General features: G+C 35.5%; 2 protein-coding genes across 2 annotated transcripts; one reads left to right on the plus strand and one right to left on the minus strand.

The window, feature by feature from the left end:
• Window positions 1-1,692: 1,692 nt before the first annotated feature.
• On the plus strand, window positions 1,693-6,852 carry LOC133878826 (desmethyl-deoxy-podophyllotoxin synthase-like). The gene is made up of 3 exons (XM_062317369.1): window positions 1,693-2,072; window positions 4,092-4,639; window positions 6,090-6,852. The coding sequence occupies exons 1-3, from the start codon at window positions 1,718-1,720 to the stop codon at window positions 6,705-6,707; spliced, it is 1,521 nt and encodes a 506-aa protein (XP_062173353.1). The 5' UTR covers window positions 1,693-1,717; the 3' UTR covers window positions 6,708-6,852.
• A 9,672-nt stretch (window positions 6,853-16,524) lies between these two features.
• Window positions 16,525-22,513, minus strand: LOC133880488 (cytochrome P450 714C2-like). The gene is made up of 5 exons (XM_062319433.1): window positions 22,172-22,513; window positions 19,099-19,325; window positions 18,308-18,549; window positions 17,641-18,016; window positions 16,525-17,093 (listed from the first exon to the last, which is right to left on the minus strand). The coding sequence occupies exons 1-5, from the start codon at window positions 22,464-22,466 to the stop codon at window positions 16,668-16,670; spliced, it is 1,566 nt and encodes a 521-aa protein (XP_062175417.1). The 5' UTR covers window positions 22,467-22,513; the 3' UTR covers window positions 16,525-16,667.
• Window positions 22,514-24,212: the final 1,699 nt, after the last annotated feature.

Raw genomic sequence — 24,212 nt, forward strand, 5'->3', positions numbered from 1 at the left:
TCTGGAATATGAACGGATGCTTCTGAATCTGCAATGAAATTAAAAATAAAAAGAAAAAAGAAAAGAAAAGTAAAAGATTAAAAAAAAAAAAAATTATTTTAATATATAGGGAAAGATAAAGAGAAGCTGTGGTGTTTTTATATAGGAAAAATAAAGTGGTTTAGTTCCTTAAATTTTTCCTAAAATAAAAAATAATGATTAAAAATCTACTGCTAGTGCCCCTACATATATTATTACTCAAAAGAAAATGCTGCAAAGATACGGCCGGGGTTCAGATTCTTGTCCAAGATATGCCAAAACTTGCTTTGTCTTTTCTTTTTCAAAGTCAATAAAAGAGACTCAATGAATTATTTTCTTTTCTTTTTTCAAAGTCAATAAAAGAGACTTGATGAATTCTTTAATTTGTTGAATTATATATAAAAAGCAATTAACCTCAACCACTATGATTTAACGGTAATTACATTGAATAATGCACTTAAAAGTATATATGTACGTGTAGAAATGAAATATTGTGGATTGACAAATAAGAAATTTTACACATGGACTTTTATACAGTATTGATTGCCACGTAAATTTTAATTTTAAAATAATAATAATTAAAAAAAAAAAAAAAACGTGAATCATACTTCTGCCGTTATGCATTTGAAGGGTTTGATTTGCTGATCAACTTGAACGGGTGACGTGCCTTTCACTCGTGCACCAGGGTGGATCACGTTTTCCATAACAACTTCATGGAAAACTGCAATAAAATTACTCTAAAAGGATTAGTTAGTCAATTTGAGACTCTCTTAGAATTTTTTATAGAATCTAATTTCACCAACTAACAACAAATCATGTGATATTGGAGCACCGCATGAAGTGGCCCTAACGAGGACGTCAGAAGTTTAAAGATGGAGTTTGTAACATACATATCCCACATTGAGAAGATGATGAGTAGTTCACATAGATCTAGTCGGAGGTTTATAAAGATAGTCGTAAGTACTAAGTCCTACATTACTTAATTACTAAGTAAAATTATGCTTTATAAAGAATTTTTTTATAAAGTTTAATTTCACCTACTAACGACAAACTATATATGTGGTATTTGAGCATCGCATGACGTGGCCCTAACGAGGATGTCAGAGGTTTAAAAAGGGAGTTTGTAACATACATATCTTACATTAAGAAGATGAGGAGTAGCTCACATAGATCTAGTCGGAGGTTTATAAAGATAGACATAAGTATTAAGTCCCACATTGCCTAATTACTAGGTAAAATTATGAATTATAAGGAATTCTAGCGAAACTCCAAATTGATTAATTCTTTTAAAATAATAGCACAAATGCAACTAAAGCTTTCTCCTGTGTAATTATATTAAAACTGACCAAACCTTGGGTAGCACCTAATAGGCTGTAATTATATTAAAACTGACCAAACCTTGAGTAGCACCTAATAAGCTGGTTTGACAACACTTTTTAGAGTAATTTTTTACTTTTAATAAAAAATATAAATAATAACTATAACAATAACAGACATGATCTCACTTTCTCTCCACTAAAAAATATAATGCAAGAAACACGCTAAAAGCTTTTACAAAGGCAAAAATCACATCACAAGTACGCCTTTATATATATACTTTGCACCTCAAGCGGGTTTGGTCATCTTGAACACAAACTTTTCCAATCAAGATAGAGCAGCTCCAAAAGACTTCAAATCCTGCACCTGTGAATACAAAAGGATGATCCAAGGTCTCTCCTTTCCTCTATTTACTTGTTTCTTCTTCCTTTTTATCCTGCTCAAGCGTTGGAAGAAGTCCAAAGCCAAAGGCCAGAACCAGAAGTTTCCCCCAGGGCCATGGGAACTGCCATTTATAGGGAACTTGCACCAGCTGGCTTTTTCATCACAACTACATCGTTCCACGACAGACTTAGCCAAGAAACATGGACCTATTATGAAACTGCAACTTGGTGAGGTGTCGGCTATAATCATTTCATCGCCAACAGTAGCCAAACAGGTGCTTAAGACACATGACATTGCATTCGCAAATCGACCTGGCATCCTTGCTGTTGAAGTTGTGACCTATGGTTATTCAGGTATTGTCTTTCTTTCTTCTTCTTTTTTTCATGAATAAAACTAATGGGGATTTTTGGATTAGGATCTCCAACTAGATTCTCAAATTATGCTATTTAGGCAGTTCTTTACGTCGAAACGCTTGAAAAATATCACATACTAAAATTGTCACATGCTAGAATATTAATCGAGAATTGAGTATATTTTTATCATGTTCTTGCTTTTTATGTTATAAAAAAACCTGTTAGTAAAAAATTGTATTTTGATTTTCCGAAGATGAAGCATCTTTGCAAATGTGAAAAAGAAGCATTTTCGAAGGAAAATTCTTTCTGGTTGTCTTTATTAAAGTATTGATTAAATGATTAAATTTACATTTATTTTATTAGCTTAAGCTTTTAAGACAAATGGTAATTTAACATGGTATTAGAGCAGAGGTCCTGAGTTTGAACCTTGTCTCTTTAATTTACCTCCCATTTTAATTAAATATTCAACGTTTTGAGTTCACACGTGCGGGAGAGCGTTATAGTATTAATTAAATGATTAAATTTATCTCTTCCTATCGGCTTAAGCTTTTGAGACAAATGGTTATATGTTTTTGCTCTGAATAAGAGTTTTGTTCTCCTTAGATTTGCCATCATGGGTGATCTATAGGATGAAAGTTAGTCAAGTGTGAGAGGTTAATTATCTCTTACGATCTGAATAGTTCGATGTAAGGGGTTATCTTTCACGACCGGTTTAAATAAATTTTTCTAGGATATTTGGCTACCGTTGTCTTAGATCTAGTATGCTCTTTAACTATTTTTGTACATTGGTTAACAGAATATGAAAGTCATAAATAACACTTTATTGTAAGAATTTTGTTTATATCTATGACTATGTTATAACCTCATAAAATGTAGCTATAATTTTGCAGACCTTTATGTATGTTTTGTGATGTAAGAGCTTTATGCTCGTGATCTTTGATTAATGAAATATTCAGATCTCTTATTAAAAAAAAAAAAAAAAAAAACGCGATATCATTTTTTTTTTCTTTCTTTTTATAGATACATGAAACAAAATTACAACAAGAAATAAATTACACAACAAGGGCTGGGCAACCCAGAAGTTAAACTAAAAATGAAAGTATGCGGGGGCAATGTTTCCAAAGTTGCGGGCCCAGTGGTTTGTAGCACGGATGCCAAAAAAATCGGGGTCACCAATAAAGGTGATTTGAGATGCATAGAAGGTCACAAGGACCCAAACACCAAAACAAGGATAAACAAGGAGAAGTAGCAACACTGCAACAGAAAAGCTCAAAAACAAACACATAAACAAAAAACATAGACAACAGATAAACAGAAGCAGTTGAGGAAGGTGGAGTGGGAACCGTTACGGACGGCGTGTGAGAACCACGCGCCGCCAAGTGGTGGCCTCTCATCAGCGGAAAATGACGAGGCCGATTGGATCCACCAAAAGTCTTGGTGGAGGAAGGCAGGGGAAGCGAGCGGAGCCACCGCGTGCCAGAAAGAGAGAAACTCCCCCAAGCGCGTGTGGGCTACGCGCTGGTGGTTGGGCAGAGGATGGAGGTGCAACGACTGTCGGTTGATGCAGGGGACACCGGCGAATTCATTGATGAGGAGCGTGTCATGCAATGATGAGTAGATCTGAATCCAAAGATATCAAACTTACGATCTATCCAAAAATCACAAAACACTCGGTAGAGGAAGATGGAGCAAATTGGTATCATCTGTTGTGTAGAAACAGGGTATTGAAAAAACATAGATTTTGCTAGAAAAAGTTCTATCAAAATAGACACCTGAAAAGAGGCAGAGGGTTCAGGAAAGGGTTGGAAGAGAAGTTTTTGGCTTTCCTTCCAAATCCTTTGATGCAGTATTTAATCAATACTTTAACAGCCTTGTTAACATACCTCGTACGTAAAAGAATTCGAGTAAATAATTATTGTAAGTGAATTCTAAATCCAATTTTTAATGTCACGAAAGGAATATGCACGTAACAATATTGTATAGCATTTCAAACATTAACAGCATAGTTGCATTATTCAGGTATTGTCTTTACTCCCTACGGCGATTATTGGAGACAAATTCGAAAGATTTGTGTCATGGAGCTCCTAAATGCTAAGCGCGTCCAGTCATTCAGATCAATAAGAGAAGAAGAGGTGTGGAATGTTATCGAATCCATTTCCTTGTCCGGGGGAGTTCCGGTGAATCTCAGTGAGAAAGTCTTCTCCATGATGAACAGAGTAATTTCCAGGGCGGCATTTGGGAAGGAGTGCAAACATGAAAAAGAGTTCATATCATTGGTGAAGGAAATCTTTAGCATCGGCGCAGGCTTTCATGTATCTGATTTGTTTCCTTCTCTCAAGTTCCTCAGTTTCCTTACCGGAATGAAGCCTGCCTTGGAGAAAATACACAGAAAGTTGGACAAGATTCTCGATGATATCATCGAGGATAAGATGCAAAGAAGTGCCGGCGACAACGACGGCGACGACTCAGGTGATCATAACGATATAGTTGACGTGCTTCTGAAACTGCGGGAGAAAGGCGGGCTTGACTTCGATGTCGGGAGAGACCACATCAAAGCTGTCACTCTGGTATGCAACTAATGTTCTACAAATATATTACGTACCCACGTTTCTTTTTCTCTTTTTCTTTCTTGTAGAAAATAATGAAGCTCTTTCCGTTTTATTTGACTTTTAGATTTTAACATTTAATTTTCTAAATTCGAAGACTTTTGCTAAATTATTTGATTTTCTAAATAATGAAGCTCTTATAAAAAATAAAATAAAAGAATATTAAAAAAAAATAATGAAAACTTCACTTATAACTCCTGATCTTTCATCACTTTTGAAATAAGGTACATAAATTTTAAAATGTGTCAATTTAGGTCCTAGGATATCCATCTTTCAGTTTTTTTTTATTTTAATCTCAACTCTCCGTTCCTATCAAAATTTTCAAAATACCCCTATATATGTTTTTTTTTTTTTTTTAAAAATAAAATTATAAATTTTTTTAAAGATTTAGACATTAGTATATTTGCAAATTCCGTTAAATTCTAACTAACATATAAATCCTTGCAAATTTTTTCTTTTTTTTTTTCCTAAATAAAAAATTAAGGGTATTTTGAAAATTTTGACAGAATTAAATGAAAAATTCTAACGTATGATTGAAATTAAAAAAAAAATTGAAAGATCGATACCATAAATTGACACTTTTTAAAATTTGAGTACCTTATTTCAAAAATAATAAAAAATCAGAAATTATAACTAAAGTTCTAAATCTTCCTTAAAAATTGTATGAAAGAATGACAAATAATAATTCTCTTTAGGTATAAAATTGCATGTGAAAGGCAAAGGCAAGTACGTACGTTTAAACAGCCCCTCCCTCACCTCACCTCACCTCACCTCACGTATTATACGTAACCCTCCCACCTGTCTCCCTCTTCGATCCGACAAAGGCAAGTACGTACCCACCTTGACACATAACAATTCACGTACGAGGTATGGTCACTTTCTTGACAAACTGAGAAAAAATATAGCAAGTGATGGTTACTTTTTACGAAAAAAGTCTACATATATATATATATATATATATATATTCTCTTCGACTACTGTCGAATTGCAGGCATTATCCCTAGCCCTCCAAACTTTAAATTGCAATATTAACTTCTTTCTAAATTACTAAAAATTGCCCATGTCTGAAAAAATTTATAGTATGAATTTGTGATACGTACTTATAGGTACCTATACGTAGATTCTTTAAATTCAATGGTAAATTTGCAAGAAAAGCACAAAAGGAGAACCGATAGCATGTCTTGCAGGAAATATATATCTTGGCTTGGTCGGTCAGTAAACCAACCTCATATAGATCCGAATTAAAGGCAACGGTGGAAGAAATTTTTTTTTTTTTTTTTTTTTTCCTTGTGTAGCTAGAGAGTTCGAACCTAGTAAATAAATAAGCACATAATTACATATATTCTCACTATATGTGCGTGCGCGTTTATGTACGTACGTTGTGCTCTTGTAATTCAAAATCCTTTTTCAGGACGTGGTCTCTGCAGGAAGTGAGACTTCATCAACTACAATAGAATGGGCAATGTCAGAATTGTTGAGAAACCCAAGAGTAATGGAGAAAGCACAAGCCGAAGTGAGACGAGTCTTTGAGGGGAAGAGGAGCATTGACGAGGCAGACATTCAGAAACTAGATTACTTGAAATTAGTAGTCAAAGAAACTCTGCGGTTACACCCTCCGGCTGCCTTCATCCCAAGAGAATCAAGAGAAAAGTATGAACTTTGTGGGTATGTGATTCCAAGCAACACAAGAGTACTCGTTAATGCATGGGCCATTGGCAGAGATCCAGAATATTGGATTGATGCTGATTGCTTTTCCCCAGAGAGGTTCCACAACTCTTGCACCGATTTTAGAGGGACCAACTTTGAATTCATTCCATTTGGCAGTGGTAGGAGGATATGTCCAGGCATATCATTTGCTTTAGCTACCATTGAACTTGCTCTCTCTCAGCTGTTGTATCACTTCAACTGGAAGCTCCCCAATGAGATCAAACCAGAAGAACTTGACATGTCTGAGCTCCTCGGATTATCTTGTAAGAGAAGGAATGAATTATACCTAATTGCCACTCCTTGGATTTCTTGTCTCAGTTAAAGAGACTGAATAAGTAATGCTAAGAATCAGTTTTTAGTCATCCTTTTATTCTCCTAAAGTTAATGTGGCTTTTAAAATCAGCATTGACTTTAGGATGAATCACCATTGAATTTTGATGAAATGATGATTTTAAAAGTCATGTCAATTTTAGGAGGATAAAAAGATGACAAAAAACTGGTTTATATATAGCATTACTCCGACACTGTATTGTATCTGTTATGATAATAATTATAAGCCACAAGGGATCTTGCATGGCCGGTAGTTATCAATTCTAGTTAAGATCGAGTCGGAGTCCTATAGCACTACGGTGCAGTTGTTTTATGGCAACGGTTGTTGTAAGAGTTTTATCTCCAAGTATGGGTCGGAGTCTTTCTCCAAGTCTGGTTGTCAATAAGGAGTTTATCACTAATAAACTAGGAGTTATCTCCAACGAGTTGTAGGAGTTTATCTCCAATTCTATGTTATCGTAACTTTCCTAGCTATTTAAAAGGTGAGTGATTAATAAGAGACACGCAGAAAGGCAAATGTTTAATTGATTTCTATTTTTGGTCTATCTATTGTCCATTTCTGTACAAGATGTTAAATATATTGAAGAAATATATGAAAGGGAAATAGGAAATGGAGGAGAGAGCGGAAGTGTACGTACGTAAAGACTACATTGCATTGAATATGATTTATGATAACATTACATAGGCCTCTATTAATTATAGAGAGGCTATGTGTGACAAACAAGAAACCCCAACCTCAATACAGTAGAAAATAAACAAAATAATATAATATTTAATATTCTAATACAAGAGATGATTAAATCTACAATTGAAACCCACATATTTAATGGTAGATTCACAAAAAAAAGATAAACAAGAGATGAACATAAGAAATAAATGTATAATGGCTCTCATGCAGAAATTTATCCCCAAACCTTGTATTTGACAAAAAAGGCATAGGATCTTTAATTTCCCACCACTAATTTCCAAATTAGCAAAATAGGCCTGAAGAAGAAGCTCAATCCCTAACTAATATATATTAAGAACTAATTAATTATTAGAACTTACAAGACATCTGATCCAACTCAGAATTATAGTCAAAATTGCTCAGCTAAAGGCTACTAATTAACATTAGGAACACTGTCACACATATTATATATATTCAACAACAACCCTCTGAATCACATTATCATGCCCACTAAACAAAATTCGAGTCAACGAAAATATCAAGTTTAACATAAACACCGTTGATATTTTCTCATAAAGATAATGAGAAAATAAAACAACTTGCCGATTTTTATCCAGAGATATAACTTTACATGTGACGATTTCTATTTTCTGTCAAAGTTTGGTCGTGTCGAGATCGATTTTATGTAGCTAGGTTAATTTTAACTTGATTTATTTAATTAAATGAACCAAATTCATTAACTATAATTTGCTAATTTCGTATCGGGTTTGCGTATCATATCAAAAATTGTCAACCCTTATTTATTCACCAGAAAACATTTTTTGAATTTAAGGGTAATTTTATAAATTTTGCAGGAGTATAAGGGTCATTTTACAATTTGACATCTGATTTAAACCCAAACCCTAACAGGATGGGTGAGATTGCAAAAAATTGAAAGCTTGAAACCCTAAATTGGGAGTTTTTGAACTTTGGAGGGATTACAAAAAGTTGGGGAAAACTTCTCTTAGAACTCCTAATATTTTATCACTTTTGCAATTAAGTACTCAATATTTAAAAGTGTCAATTTAGGCTATCCACCTTTCAATTTATTTTAATTACAACCCTCTGTTAGAATTTTTCATAAAATCCTATCAAAATTCTCAAAATACCCAATTTTTTTAGGAAAAAATAGAAAAAATAAAATAAAATTGAAAGGATTTAGGTGTTGGTCATAATTTAAAAGAATTGATAAAAATACCCATACCTGAATCTTTGAAATTTTTATAATTTTTTTTTTTAAAAAAAAAAGGATATTTTAAGATTTTTGACACGATTTAATGAAAAATTTTAACAGATTGTTAAAATTGGAAAAAATTGAAATATATATACCATAAATTAACACTTTTAAAGTTTGAGTACTTAATTACAAAAGTGACGAAAGATAAGTGGTTATAACTGAAGTTTTCCTATTTAAAGAGTGAGTGATTAATAAAAATCATCCAGGAATTCATCTTAAACCTTGTGTTTGACAAAAAGACCTAGAATCCTACAATTTCTTATCGCTAATTCCCCCAATTGGCAAAATAGGTCGGAAGAAGAAGCTCGATCTAACTTTTTTCCCGGTTGAGAGGCAAGTCACATTCTTTATTGCGTGGACGAGTAATAGGCGAGGCGTGTGGTTTATTAATGTACTATTATGTGTGACAGTTGATTTTATTTCACTTTTCATGTATGGTTTATCAAATAAATACCTGTCATGTGAAATATAATTCTAATTGGACAGAAATTTCCTACAAACTGGTTTGTAGGAAATTTCATACAATACTTACACATATAAGATTGGCATGTGTCTATTGGCTGTGAGAAGCACATGTTTTAATAGTATGTGTTTATCGCATGCTTTTTTAATAACATTAATAATTAAAAAAAAAATGTGATTCTCACATGTTTAAAGGACACATGTCAATCTTATATGTGGTTGTATGAAATTTCTTACAAATTTCTGTCCATTCTAATTAATTTCATTTGTCTTTGATGTGTATGCTTAAAATATATGCCTCCTACTTAGGGTCCGTTTGAGTTTGCGATTTCAAAAAGTGCGATTTAAAATAACGATTTTAAAATGTGCGATTTGAAAAAAGTGATTTTTAAAAACGCAGTTAAGCGTTTGGCAAAATCACAGTTTAGCCTTTAAAATCGCGAATTTACCTTTTAAAATTCTGCGTTTTCAAAAAAGCACCATCTTATCTGCGATTTGAAAAAACAGATTTTCTGCGTTTTCAAATCGCAATTTTTAAAAACACAGTTCCCAAACGATCTATGTTCTACGATTTGGTTTAAAATCGCACTTATTGTCTACGAAATCGCAATCCCAAACGCACCCTTGTTACCCATTAATTGTATTGGTTTTTTTCTTTTTTCTTTTTTCCTTTATTAATGTCGCTAACATTATTCTTTATCTTTTATCAATCTTTTCACTCTAGGAAAAAAATAATATTAAATCCTTAGGTTTTCAATTGATTTGAATTTAGTTCTTGAATTTTCAATTTCATGAATATGGTACTAATATATTTTTGTCCAAATTTAAAATAAATCTCTTGATCATTTTACTGTCAAAGTTAAAAGTTTGTTTACACGTCAACACTCCAATGTAATGCCATATTAGCAAGTACCAAGTTATTCATAATAAAATAAATAAAAAATAAGACCCACAAAAACTAATCAATATAAGGCATGAAACTTAAAAAAACACAAAATTTGAGAATCTAAAGAGCAATCCCACAGTAACATTTGCTTTTTTTTTTTCATAAATGATTTGACACTTGCTAACATGGCATTGCATTTGGGGGTTAAGATGGACGCTAGCGTGTCAAATGAGACACACGTGACATATAAATTAAACTTTAACAACAAAGTGACAGAATGATTTAGTTTAAACTTAATTAAGCAATACCTAATTATAAGAGTTGTATTCCTGAAATTAAAAACTCAATGACTAAATTCAAATCACATGAAAAACTAGAGACTAGATATAATTTTTCCCTTTTATTTATTATTATATTTGCTAGATTTTGTTCATTTTTTGGGGAATAGAAGTATCCATGTCAGATTATTAAGATTCTACTAAAGGAAAGCAGACTCCTTGGCTTGTGATTGAAGAAACCTATCCCGCCGAGTGTGGCGAGTTGAAGTTAACCACATTCTAGGGGAAGCTAATTTATAACCATATGGTGCTGACATTAATCTTGCTGCAGTAAAGGGTTTGATAAACAGAATAACGGCTGTTTTGATACTCATCTTTTATGTACGTATCATGTCCTTTTGTGGAATTCCATGCAGATTTTAACCCTAAATAATCTAATACTTAACCTTTCGAGGTAAGTTTGAGAAATAAAAAATGAAAGGTGCAATGTGTAATTATAGAGTAATTCTATAAGTTTTTCTTGCGTCCCTCTAGGAATGAGGTGAATTTTAAAATCAAAATTAAATAGTGATCAATCACAAGTCCAATGGTAATTATAAAAGTCACATCATTATTAGAGGAATACAAGAGAGACTTCTAGCATTACTCGTGCATCTAAGATCCCCTTACGTTCTTTTCTTTTAATACATAAAGATGGTGTTAGAGACAACCCAGCAGCCCAACGGCTACTAGCCGTTGGAGACAACACAGGTTCCAAACTTGCTGCACATCATGTCCATTCAGCAGCTTCTCGAATCCCTTCTTTCCAAATCAGTTCCCCAAATCATGCAATCCCTCCAATCATGGGATTCAACCAGCGTGCTACGCAAGGAGTATCTCCTCCACATTCTGTCACTCCTCAAATCCTGGAACTAGCCGAAACTATCAACTATATTAAGGAAGTTCCACCTCAGTCCAGTAAATCTCGTGCCTTGACTTACCATACTCTACCTATGTCAGATTTGAGTACGCAGCAAGGCTGCTCTCTCTCAAGGAAATTTACATCAGCAAATGTCAACATTTCCTGAATGCATATCACCTAGAATTTTCTGTAATTAATCACCATTATTCTTTCTATACTTAGTCTAGCGTATGTATATAAAAGGAGCACTGTTGTCCTTGTAAATTCAAGTTGAGAAAATACAATAAACCTTCATTATTTTCATGGTATCAGAGCCTCAGGCACACGCTAATCCAACATCCTCCATGGCCTCCTCAACCTCGTCTGGTTCCTCCTCATTATCCTCATCCTCATCCTCCACCACCACCACCATCACTGCACCATTCATTCCCAACTTCACTCAATTTATCTCGCTGAAACTCGATAGCAGCAACTATCTGATGTGGCAGTCTCAAGTTCTGCCAGTTCTACGCAGCAATGACCTCTTAGGCATTGTTGATGGGACAGAGCCAAGTCCTCCAAGGTTTCTAACCAACGAGCAAGGCGAGTCCATTGTCAATCCAGAATATACACTCTGGAACAAAAAGGACCAGTTCATATTGAGCTGGATCAATGCCACTCTATCTGAAGCAGTCTTGGCCACAGTATATGGTCTAAATACTTCCAGGCAGGTTTGGTCTGCCTTGGCAAGCCGCTTTGCTTCCCAATCCCGTTCCAAGATTTCCCATATCAAAAGACAACTACAGAATCTGAAACAAGGTTCCATGACCTGTTCAGATTTTCTCAGAGCCGCAAAGGTTTGGGCTGATCAACTTGCAGCAGTAGGGCGGCCAATTGATGATGAAGATCTCATATCTTATATCATCAGTGGCCTCAACCCCACATTCAACTCATTCATTACTTCTTACATATTTATCACTCGTGACAATCCTCTGACTTTTGAAGAATTTAGGGATGAACTTCTAAATCACGAAATGCTGCTTAACCAGCAACATGCTGCTGCTCCTGATCCTGCTACTTTTGCTTTGTTTACCCAAAGAACAGGTACCAAACCACACCAACTCAATCTGAAGGGCAAGATGTCTCAGCATTTGAATCCCAGAATGCCTCAACAGTTCAATTCCAGGTTCCCCTCCCGTGGACAGAATCCAAGGTTTCCTGCAAACAACCTTTCTGGAACTCAATATTCAACAACAAACTTTACTGGAAATGGTCCCTCTGGCTACAGACAGCGTACTGACAACCCCAATTTTCACATTGGTGAGAGCTCCACTCAAGGTGCCACCTCCAACTTCAACAATCCTGCTGAATCAAACTTCAACAAACCTCCTCGAACTCCATGCCAAATTTGTGGCAAAACTAGTCATCAAGCATTAGATTGCTTTCACCGGATGGACTTCACCTACCAAGGAAGACATCCCCCTTCGCAGCTGGCTGCAATGGCTGCACAAACCAATGCCATTAGCGAAGATCCCGAATGGTTTGCTGACAGTGGTGCCAATGCCCACATCACCAACAATTTGAACAACTTGACCATCCAGCAGCCCTTTGAAGGAACTGATACAGTTGAAGTAGGAAATGGATCGGGCCTAAACATAGACAATGCTGGTTCAACTCTTATACACACCCCCAACTCTGTTTTCCATCTTAATAAGCTTCTTCATTGTCCAAATGCATCTGCCAATTTAATTTCCATTCAGCGGTTTTGTGTTGATAATCACTGCTACTTTGTACTAACTGCCTCTCATTTCTTTGTGAAGGACATGATCACCAAGGCCATCCTCCTGGCCGGCAAGACTGAAAATGGCCTCTATCCTATGCGGTTCAAGGGGATTTCATTCAAGGCTCGACGGGCTTTGGTAGCTTTGTTAGGAATAAAGACCTCCTCTCTTATTTAGCATTTCCGATTGGGACATCCCTCTAGTGATGTAGTTTCTAGAATTGTCAAGTCTTTCAATCTTCCTGTTTCAAATTCTGTTTCCAATTCTAATAAAATAAGCCTTTGTGATTCATGTCAACTTGGAAAGAGCAAAAGATTACCATTCTTTGCATCTCACAGACAAACTCTCACTCCTTTGAGCTTAATTCACACTGATATTTGGACCTCCCCAATTATCTCAATATCTGGCTACAAATATTATGTAATTTTCATAGATGACTACTCAAGATACACATGGCTATATCCACTTAAAACCAAATCCAAAGTTTATGAATGTTTTGTTAAGTTCAAATTACTTGTGGAGAAGTAATTTTCCTCCCCCATTCAGCAGCTCCAATCCGATGGAGGTGGTGAATACACCTCCTCATTCTTCCAATCATTTCTCACTCAAAATGGGATCATCCATCACAAATCCTGCCCATATACAACTCAGCAGAATGGACTTGCCGAAAGAAAATTAAGGCATATCCTAGAAACTGGTCTTACACTTTTAGCTCATTCTCACCTGTCAAATAAATATTGGGTGGATGCATTTCTCACTAGTGTTCATCTCATCAATCGGTTGCCAACACCCACTCTCAATAATGAAAGTCCATTTTTCAAATTGCACCACAAGGAACCTAATTATCAACAGCTAAAGGTCTTTGGTTGCAAATGCTATCCTTTGCTCCGCCCTCTTGGCCTCCACAAGCTAGAATTCAGGTCTAAGCCTTGCATATTCCTTGGATATTGTCATGCTGGCTACAAATGCCTTGATCCCATCACTAACAAAGTTTACCTCTCCCGACATGTGGTCTTTGATGAGCTCTCCTTGCCTGCAAAGGATGAGGTACCTTCTCAGCTGCCCTCTCAGGTATGTGCTACTAGTGATCTGCCCTTTACATTCCTGGTAAGCCCCTCTCTGTCTACTTTGCCTGAATTACCACCACCCTCACCCACACACTCTGCAGATGTGCATAACCATAGCCCCGACTCCACTCCACCTTCTACCAATGCTACTTCTCCAACCCCTACCTTATCCATACCTATAGACAATGACATGTTTGATTCCTCTCCAGATATATCTTCCTCATACATACCTCCAGCAGACGCACCTCCAGCATATCCTGCTTCCCCAACCCCCACCTTATCCATACCTACAGAAAATGCTGACTCTCCACTCCTTTCACACTCAAATCCCACTACCTTATCCCCAGTTACAGCATCGGCTCCTCCTCTCCCAGAACCAATTCCATCTTCCTCATCCATGGCTATTCCAGCAGTACACCCCATGACTACAAGATCTAGAACAGGTTCCCTCAAACCAAAATCCTTTCCTGGTTTTCACCTTTATCATACCACCCGCCATCCTTTTTTTATCCCATCACACCATACTTCAGGAATCTGAACCAACTTGTTTCAAGAAGGCAGCAAGTGATCCACGATGGCAGCAAGCCATGGCAGAAGAATATCAGGCCCTTATCTCTAATGGTACCTGGACACTTTGTCCTCCTCCTCCAAATCAGCATATTATCAGTAACAAATGGGTGTACCGGATTAAGCAAAAACCAGATGGGTCCATTGAACGTTTCAAAGCAAGATTAGTTGCCAAAGGTTATGAGCAGCAGTGTGGAATTTACTACACTGAGACTTTCAGTCCAGTGATCAAGGCTTCCACTATTCGTGTTCTACTGTCCTTAGCAGTCCATTTTGACTAGACCATTAGGCAATTGGATGTCTCCAATTCCTTCCTTCACGGCTCTCTCACTGAGACAGTGTTTATGCATCAGCCTAAAGGGTTTGTTGACACTGACAATCCTCACTTTGTGTGCAAATTGCACAAGGCTCTCTATGGATTGAAATAAGCCCCATGGGCTTGGTTCAATCGGCTCTCTAGCTTCCTCTTGGAACTTGGCTTTATTGCCTCCCTGGTGGACTCATCTCTCTTTATTCTGAAGAATGATTTTGTTCTCATTTTCATGCTAATATACGTTGATGATATTATTATCACAGAATCGAATCCAGTCACCATTCAGACACTGATCTCCAAGCTGCAACATGAGTTTCCTCTCAAAGACCTTGGCCCTCTTCATTTTTTTCTTGGCATTCAAGCTTCTCGGACTCCCACTGGACTGCATCTTTGCCAAGCCAAATACATTCACAGTATACTCACTCGCACCAACATGTTAGAAGCCAAGTCTGCCAAGTCTCTTTCTTCATCTGGAAGCAAACTCTCCAAATTTGATGGCACTCCATTACCTGATCCTACTAAGTATCGCCAGATTGTTGGGGCTCTTCAGTACTGTACTCTCACACGCCCAGATATCTCCTTCTCAGTTAACCAACTCTGTCAACATATGCATGCTCCCACCTCTACTCACTGGTTTGCCGCCAAAAGGGTTCTACGCTACCTCAAATCCTCTGTTGATCACGGATTACACTACACAAAAGGTCCTCTACATCTCTCTGCCTACTGTGACAGTGACTGGGCAGGGGACCCTGATGACCGTCGCTCCACATCAGGCTTTGCAGTCTTCCTTGGCCGTAATTTGGTTTCTTGGAGTGCTAAGAAACAACCTATCGTCTCTCGCAGCAGCACCGAAGCTGAGAATTGGGCTCTAGCCATCACCACTGCTGAAATGTTCTGGTTGCGTATGCTTCTCAAAGACATTCATGTTTTCTTATCTACTACACCCACCATCTGGTGTGATAATGTTAGTGCCCTTGCATTGGCATCCAATCCTATCTATCACGTCCGCACCAAGCATATCGAGGTTGATTATCATTTTGTGCGAGAAAAGGTCCTAAATCAGGATGTTCTTCTCAAATTTATCTCCACAGATGATTAGGTGGCTGATGTTTTTACCAAAGGTTTAGGTTCTGCTCGGTTTGTTTATCTTCGACTCAAGCTCATGGTGATTCCATCCCCCATTAGCTTGCAGGGGGTGTTAGAGACAACCCAGCAGCCCAACGGCTACTAGCTGTTGGAGACAACACAGGATCCAAACTTGCTGCACATCATGTCCATTCAGCAGCTTCTTGAATCCCTTCTTTCCAAATCAGTTCCCCAAATCATGCAATCCCTCCAATCATGGGATTCAACCAGCGTGCTACGCAAGGAGTATCTCCTCCACATTCTGTCACTCCTCAAATCCTGGAACCAGCCGAAACTATCAACTATATTAAGGAAGTTCCACCTCAGTCCAGTAAATCTCGTGCCTTGACTTACCATACTCTACCTATGTCAGATTTGAGTACGCAGCAAGGCTGCTCTCTCTCAAGGAAATTTACATCAGCAAATGTCAAACATTTCCTGAATGCATATCACCTAGAATTTTCTGTAATTAATCACCATTATTCTTTCTATACTTAGTCTAGCGTATGTATATAAAAGGAGCACTGCTGTCCTTGTAAATTCAAGTTGAGAAAATACAATAAACCTTCATTATTTTCAGATGGTACGTACAAATAGTACTCTGCAGTCTCACTCAAATCTTTCTTCTTTCCAATTATAGCAATGAAATGTCAAAGTTTCCTCAGATGGATGATAACTCCATGTTCAGGTAAAATAACCAACCTCATTGTAGGGGAATGGTGGTATGCAGGCGACAGCGAAAAGCAAAACTTGGACAGAATGAGTGACAAAATCACCTTCAGTTCTGTCATGGCGAAGTGTTGGCCAACACAGACGCGAGACCCTACTCCGAATGGCATATAAGCCTGTGGAGTCTTGCAAGCCCCAGCAATCCCACGGGCAAATCTTTCAGGATTGAATTTGTGTGCATCAGGCCCCCACATATCATATTGTCGATGTAACATCGCTATCGGAATCTGTAAGTTTATACCTTTCGGGATCATAATGTCTTTGAATGTGATATCTTCCGAGGCCGCTCTTACTAGAAAAGCTGCAGGTGGAAAAAGACGCAGCGTTTCATGGATCACCATTGTCAACTGCCAACAAATTCAAGGTTAATTAATTAGTTGACTAGCTACCTCAATCAATATATGGGTGTCAAACATACAGGAAATATATATCATGATATAGGAAAAACGGTCTTTAGCGACAACTTTTAAGGCCTTACTGTTGATGCTAGGGTGGTCGAAATTGTCCCGACGTCGTTAAAAAGTCAATATAGCAACAACTACTTTAATAGTTGTCGCTGATAGCATTGAAAGTTGTCACTAAAAATACCTCATATGAGACGACTTATCGATTAGAAGAACGGAACACAGCTGCAATCTTAAAGCATGTATATGAAATCTTTTTGCGAAATTTGGTTATCTTTGGGTGACATGGGTTAAGATGAATTTGCTAAAAGGAAGAAACTTTTGGCAACTTAAAATCTAACAAAATGATACATGACATATTTTGACATATTTTATGGATCTCTGAATTCATTTTAATACCACTAATTACAAATCAAGTAAATTAAACCACGTTGACCAATTTTACATTTTTCCCTTAGAAATATAAATTGCAAAGCAAAATAATTAATACCGTTTTCATGTTTCGGAGCATGTTGGCATCTGGCACCCTATCCTCGCATATTTGAAGCACCTCGGCACGAGCACGAGCTTGCCAGTCGGGATGTGCAGCCAGCAGCATCAAGCACCATGATGTCGTGATGGAAGTGGTCTCTTGGCCGGCAAAGTAGATGTTTTTGCAATTATCCACCATGAACTTGTCCGGAGAAAATTTTATTGATAGCCCATCAGTGTCATTAATATGACTTTTGGCACCCTCAAGAATCATTTGTAGAAGATCCTTCTCATCACTGGATGCTTCAATGCGCTGTTTTACCACCTTTAATATCATTGAGTTGATTTCTTTTTCTACTTTCCATATAGCTCTATTATGTTTGCTCGGCAAGAATCTGTAACATCAATTTTGCCACAAATAACAATCATAAAATTTTCATACTCAATTTGGAATGTCCCCGAACTAAACATTACATCAATTTAGAATGTCCCACAAATAACCTCGATCTAGCCGGCCTAGGGCCAAAACCACCCCAAATGGCCAGAGGGTGGTTCATTTGACCACTCCGCCTTTGGCCATGGGGTGGTTCGGGAGTACATTGCAAGTTGAGTGTTCATTTGATAGGGTATGTGTACTTTTTAATGAATACGTAATTAAGGTAAATGAAAATGAAATGTTATCATACCTAAAGCCAGGAATTCCGACATTTGAGTTGGACATGATTTTTTGAAGGGATTCAAGTTTTAAGAATATTTGTTCCCCTTGGGCATAGTCACTTCCAAAACAGGCTCTCGATAAAATGTCGGCAGATAAGCTTCTCAAATCCTCATCGATTTTAATGTCCACTACTCCTCCCTCATTTTCAACTCTACTCTCCCAAGTTCGTAGCATTGAGCTTGTTGAGTCCAGCATCAGGTTCACCATGCCCTTTTCAAAAAGATTATTTGTTATATATATATATATAGTAATAATCTTGTAAATACATGATATAAAACACTACCAAAAGGTCATTGTTAAGAAGCTCTTCAATTGTTGTGGCTAACAATATTATCTTCACGACAAGTATTAATTGAATTTCAAACCCATTAATCAGTGCCCATCAGCCCAGAAAGATTAGCTAAGGTGTAGTGTAGTATTACTCTTATGAGTCTTATTTGAAATACATAATGATAATTAAAAAAAAAACCATTTTAATTATAATCAATCCCTTTGATGCGGTTTTTGGATTTTCTGCTAATGTTTGACATTTTAAAAAAAAAATTAAAAAAAAAAAAAATAGTAAGTGAGTAATGCTGCATTTCACATCCAATTTATCTCATTTCACACCGTTGATATGGCATGAGTTGAATGGAGGTAAAATAAATAAATAAATAAATTAAGTAGCCATTCAGCATATGCTATGTCAGCCAGTGTGCCGTGGGTGTGATAAAATGAGTGAAGAATATATTTATTCATAGTAAAAAGCCAGAAATTTACCTTAACCTTATCGATGTATAATTCAGGAGCTATAGTCTTCCTTTGGTGGGCCCAAATTGGGCCACTTGACGACAGAATGCCCCGGCCCAGCAGCGGCCCACGATCTTTGGATAGATAAGAAGGCTTACCTAGGCTCAAAGAAGTGCACAGACTGATTTCCTTCACCATCTCTGTATCTGTTATACATAGTAGTTGTATGCTTCCCGTTGAATATAAGAAAATTGGCCCTGCCGATTATCTTTTTCTATTAACTTAAACTTTTAGAATAAGTGATAATATACCATTTAATTTATATTCAAACACCACCCAGAAGAGCAAGATTGGCTTAAAAAAAAAAAATTAAGATTGGGCGGTTTAAGTAAATGATTCTCCACCTTTTAACCACATCTATAAGAGTGCCAGAGAATTAAATAAAGAAATATGATCTGCTATTGCCTATGCTGAGTTTTTGTTTGTTTCTCTTTGGAAATTGATTGTGTTACTATTAAATGTTAAATCACGACAGACAAACTAAATTAAAAAAAAGGAAGGCCACTTTTGTAGTCTTGTGTGTGCACGTATGTGAATGCGAGAGAGATGTCCAAGAGAGAGAGAGAGAGAGAGAGAAATACCTTTGCTTTTTAAATGACAAATTGAGAATCCACCTTTAATAGATCACTTTTGAGTTGCCAAAGAGAAGAGCAAAGAAAAAGAAAGAAAAGAAAAAATTGTACTATTGGTTCTTATGGGTTGTCTAAATTACAAATCACTCTCTATCGTATTCAAATTAATTCAGAGATTCTTGTTGTTGGCCTAGTTTAAAAATCACTCCCTAGAATAAAATTCCGTTAAAATTTTTGATAAATTCCGTTAAACGCCACGTCAGTACTAATAAGATGGCGACATGTGTTACTCTTAACAAAAAATATAAATAAATAAAACTTAAAAAATTTTCTGAATTAATTTTGATATGGCATGGAGTGATTAGTAATTTAGGCAAACTACAGGGACCAATGGTGCAATTTTTTCAAAAAAAAATATATATATTTGTTGTTGTAAGAGAGGGAATACATTTTTTTTTTTTTTAGTTGAGTGTAATAAAGTATTTGGAATGGGCGGTGGGAAAGGAATGGGAAGCTTAAAATGAATCAAATGATGATGATAAATAAAATAAAATAAAATAAATAATAATAATAATAATAATAAAATATATAAATATTAAAGTCAACAGTGACCAACCACCCACAATGCAAAGTAAACTGACTACTCTTAAAAAATGTTTTGGGAGTGGTCTGTCCACCCCTTATCTTGAAAAGGTGGCCGGCCACTTCTAAAAAGTCAATGACAATCCAAAATATGTTGGGGCTAGTCGAACCACCCCAAAACATGTTTTTAAGGATGGTCCAATCATCATCTTAAACGTGATCGACGACTCTCAAGATATGTTGGGAATGATCGATGGAGTTATCCAACCATTCTCTCACTTTGAGAATGGGCAGCCAACCATCAAACATTTGATGAAGTAGTCAAATCACTCAAAAACCTTTTTTAAAAAAATAAAAAATAAAGAAATACTACATTTATTTTTCAGTGCTTATTCTTTATTGTGACAGTGAAAATCACTATTAACCCATCTAAAATCTAATGGCCGGTGACTTTTACTTTCACATCAAAGTGTAATTTCTTTTTTATAATTTTCCTTTTTTAGCTTTTTGGGCTCTTTCTTGTATGTTGCTAAGATGTATCTCAACTGTTCATTACAAATAAATGGTTGAAATTGAGCAGTTGTAAGCCCTATTTCTTAGGAATTGCAGGGAATTTCAATTAGAGGGCAACCAAAGATTCCATCATCAAATCATGTGGTCAATGACATCAGGATCCTCTGTTCCTGTCTATTTTCAACTGAAAATGAGTCGATCATTTATACATATAGATATTTTTATAATTTCACACCATATAAAATTATAAAAATATATTTATATATAAAAGACCGGCTCCTCTCTAATTCCTCTCAACCGAAGAGGATGCTGATCTTGGTAAATGGCCCTCTATCCTAACTTCTTTATTAAATTTGTTTGACAGCGGCTTCATCCCATTGTCCAACAATGGCCTCATAAAATATGGCCGTGTCTAGATAGATATGGGTGGTTTATCACGTGGTTAACAGAGAGTCTCTTCGAATTTTCTTCAATAAATTTTTTTTTTTTTTTAAGTGCAATCGTTTACTAAAAAGACGGGTTACAAAAAAGTTAATAGAGGTCAATTCTCCAACAACAAATTCAAATGGAATAAACTTTTTTTTTTTAAAAAAAAAAAAAGAAGCAATAGGTCTATTAATGATCCCAATAACCATAAAAGACTCGAATTTCTAAATCTGAAGCAAAAGTTAAGAAATTAGCAGCATAAAGCGTTTACATCATCTAAACAAAAGACATAAGTAGAAACATGACCATCAATAGACCCTTCAATTATATTTGAACAAAAAAAAATAAAAAATAAGGCACGACACCCTCACAATACTCTTTTATACTTGATTCAGGGACGAAACTACCTTGAGCCTTGGGAGGCCTGCCCCAAGGCCCAAGGTTTTCCCGATAAAAAAAAAAAAAAAAAAAAAAAAAAAAAAAAAAAAAAAAAAATCCTAAAAAATAAAATTAAATTAAATTTTACTCTTAAATTTTTTTTATTTTATTTATTTTATCCCCCTTTTTTTTTTTCAGATTTAACTCCTAATACTCAAATTCTAAATGTCGGCTCCACCCTGTCCACCCCTAACTTTAGTATCAAGCTCCTAGGTTTTTGTATGTAATACAGCTGTAAAGGTGTTTACTGCCATTGTTTCTTTCCTGTCTAAGATATGTAATTCTTGTAGTTTTAATTTAATTCTTTCTAAATTATCAAAAAAATAAAAAAAAAAAGAGCAACAACAACAACAACAACTCTTTGGGCTGAAAAGATGAGAACACAATATATATATATATATATATATATATTTACAATTTAAAAATAATGTAAAAGAGAAGATTTTTTAAAAAAAAAAAAAAAAAGAAAGAAAGAAAAAAAAATGAGAAAGAAGAATTAAGGAAAGGCATACCATATTCATTTCTCCACTGCACTAAATGTGGAAAGACGGTGGAAGGCCAGTCGTGAGCAATGGCGACAAGACTGTCCTCCGCCGCAGTTGTTGGTACTGTTGAACGAACTCGCAGATGACTTCTCTTCATTTCGGGGATATTCCCAAAGAGGAAAGACGACGGAGAAGGTCCTCTTATCCCTTGTCTTTGAAGCTTTCCTCTTAGAACTTTGGGCTTCAATATAAGAAGGTTATAGAGATGCACCAGCAACAACAGAAGAGCTCCCAAAATCACTGATACACTAATCTTTTCCATCGATCAGATCTGCCTCTGGAATTCTATCTACACTTCTTTCTCCCCCCCCCCCCCCACTACACTTCTTTATATATATATAATCATATTTTTTTACATTCGATTCTTTATTTTAGTTATATACTTTTAATATTCTTTGTAAATGATTTCTTTATTTTTTATTATTGAGATGAGAGAGTAGGTCATAGATTAAAAATTGTTTTGCTTTTATATTTCATGGAATCGTGAGTGAACAATGCTCATCAAATTTATTTTGACTAGTCGGATGAGAATACTCTAAAAGCATTCAAATTCGGGTAATAAAATTTTTGTTAAATAATCACTTTTTTTTTTTTTTTTCAAAGCACATGCATTTCACAATTTATCCTATCTATTTACTTTCACTATTTCATTTAAATATTCTCTCTTTTTTTATATATCTATTTTCACTATTCTCAAACAGGAGAAAGAATCAGATTGATTTTTTTATTAGTTTATTTATGAATTTGCTGAGCACCGTAGCAACTAATCATATTTTTTTTAGCTAAAAAAACTAGCTGAATGTGACTACTTTACTATAAGTGTAGTCAAAATAAAAATGCTCATTCTCAATAGCTTCATTTTCTCCTTCTAGCCAAAATGGCTAATTAATTCACCAAAAAGTCATCACATGCTGTGTTACTTTTTCCTCTAAAGCTTTCTTATTTTTGATTCTTTCTCTATTGCCGTGTTTGGTTTTTGAAAAACTCTTGTAACTTAGTATTCGGAAATGATTTGTGGGTGACAGGAAACCGTCCCCCAGTAGACCTTTTGTATTAAAAAAAAAAGGTTCTAATATAAAAATGTCATTTGATGTCGCATCAAATGACATTTTTGCATTAAAACTTGTTTTTATAGTAAAAAAGGGTTGCAGAAGGATGGTAAACCGTTCCCTGTGTATCAACTCTCTTTAGTATTTATTGTAATTGGAAATTGGCGCCTCTTTCGTTTATTTGAATCGGAAAGAATCTGATTCCCCATTGAATTGGTAGTACCGGATTCTAGGGTTTTTTTTTTTCCTTCAATTCTTTTTCCTTATGATTGATGCTACGTACGTACTAAACAAAGATTACTTGAAACACTCTTCCAAATTAAAGTCAAATTGAATTGAAATTGATATCGGACAATACAAAATCATGAGGTCGATTGTCTTCAAATACTTTTTATTTGTGAGAAAAATTGTGCTGAATGTGTCTGACAGGCTTGTATTTGTTGTATGTAAAGATAATTTATACTCATTGTTGGCAAATACGACAGTTGAGAAATACCGTTTAAAAAATATGAATGTTAGAAAAATGACCGTTTGACAAATATGGTTGTTAAAAAAATGACCATTTGAAAAAAATGACCGTTTAAACATTTTTGCGTTTAAAATAACGACTGTTTGAAAAAAAAAAAAAAAAAAAAAAAAAAAAAAAAAAAAAAGTTGAAAAGTTTTACCGTTTGATCAAAAAACGTTTGCAGAAAAAAATACAATTATTAGAATAAATAAATAAAGAGAAAATAAATAATATAAAGAATGAATAAATAATTAGATATATAGTGTCTTCTAAAAGCCATTAGCTTAGAGAATGTTGGAGCAACTAGTTATTTCTTTTAGCTGAAATAATTAGCCGGGTTGAAGTGCTTTTTTTTGTCCATTTTTATTATAAGATTAGCCAAAAGAACCTTTAAATGGCCCAATAAAATTGCTCTAAGAAATAAGAATGCTCTTACATCGTATTCAACGGG

The sequence above is a fragment of the Alnus glutinosa genome, chromosome 10 (genome assembly GCF_958979055.1).
Source record: "Alnus glutinosa chromosome 10, dhAlnGlut1.1, whole genome shotgun sequence".
NCBI classification, from domain to species: Eukaryota; Viridiplantae; Streptophyta; class Magnoliopsida; order Fagales; family Betulaceae; genus Alnus; species Alnus glutinosa.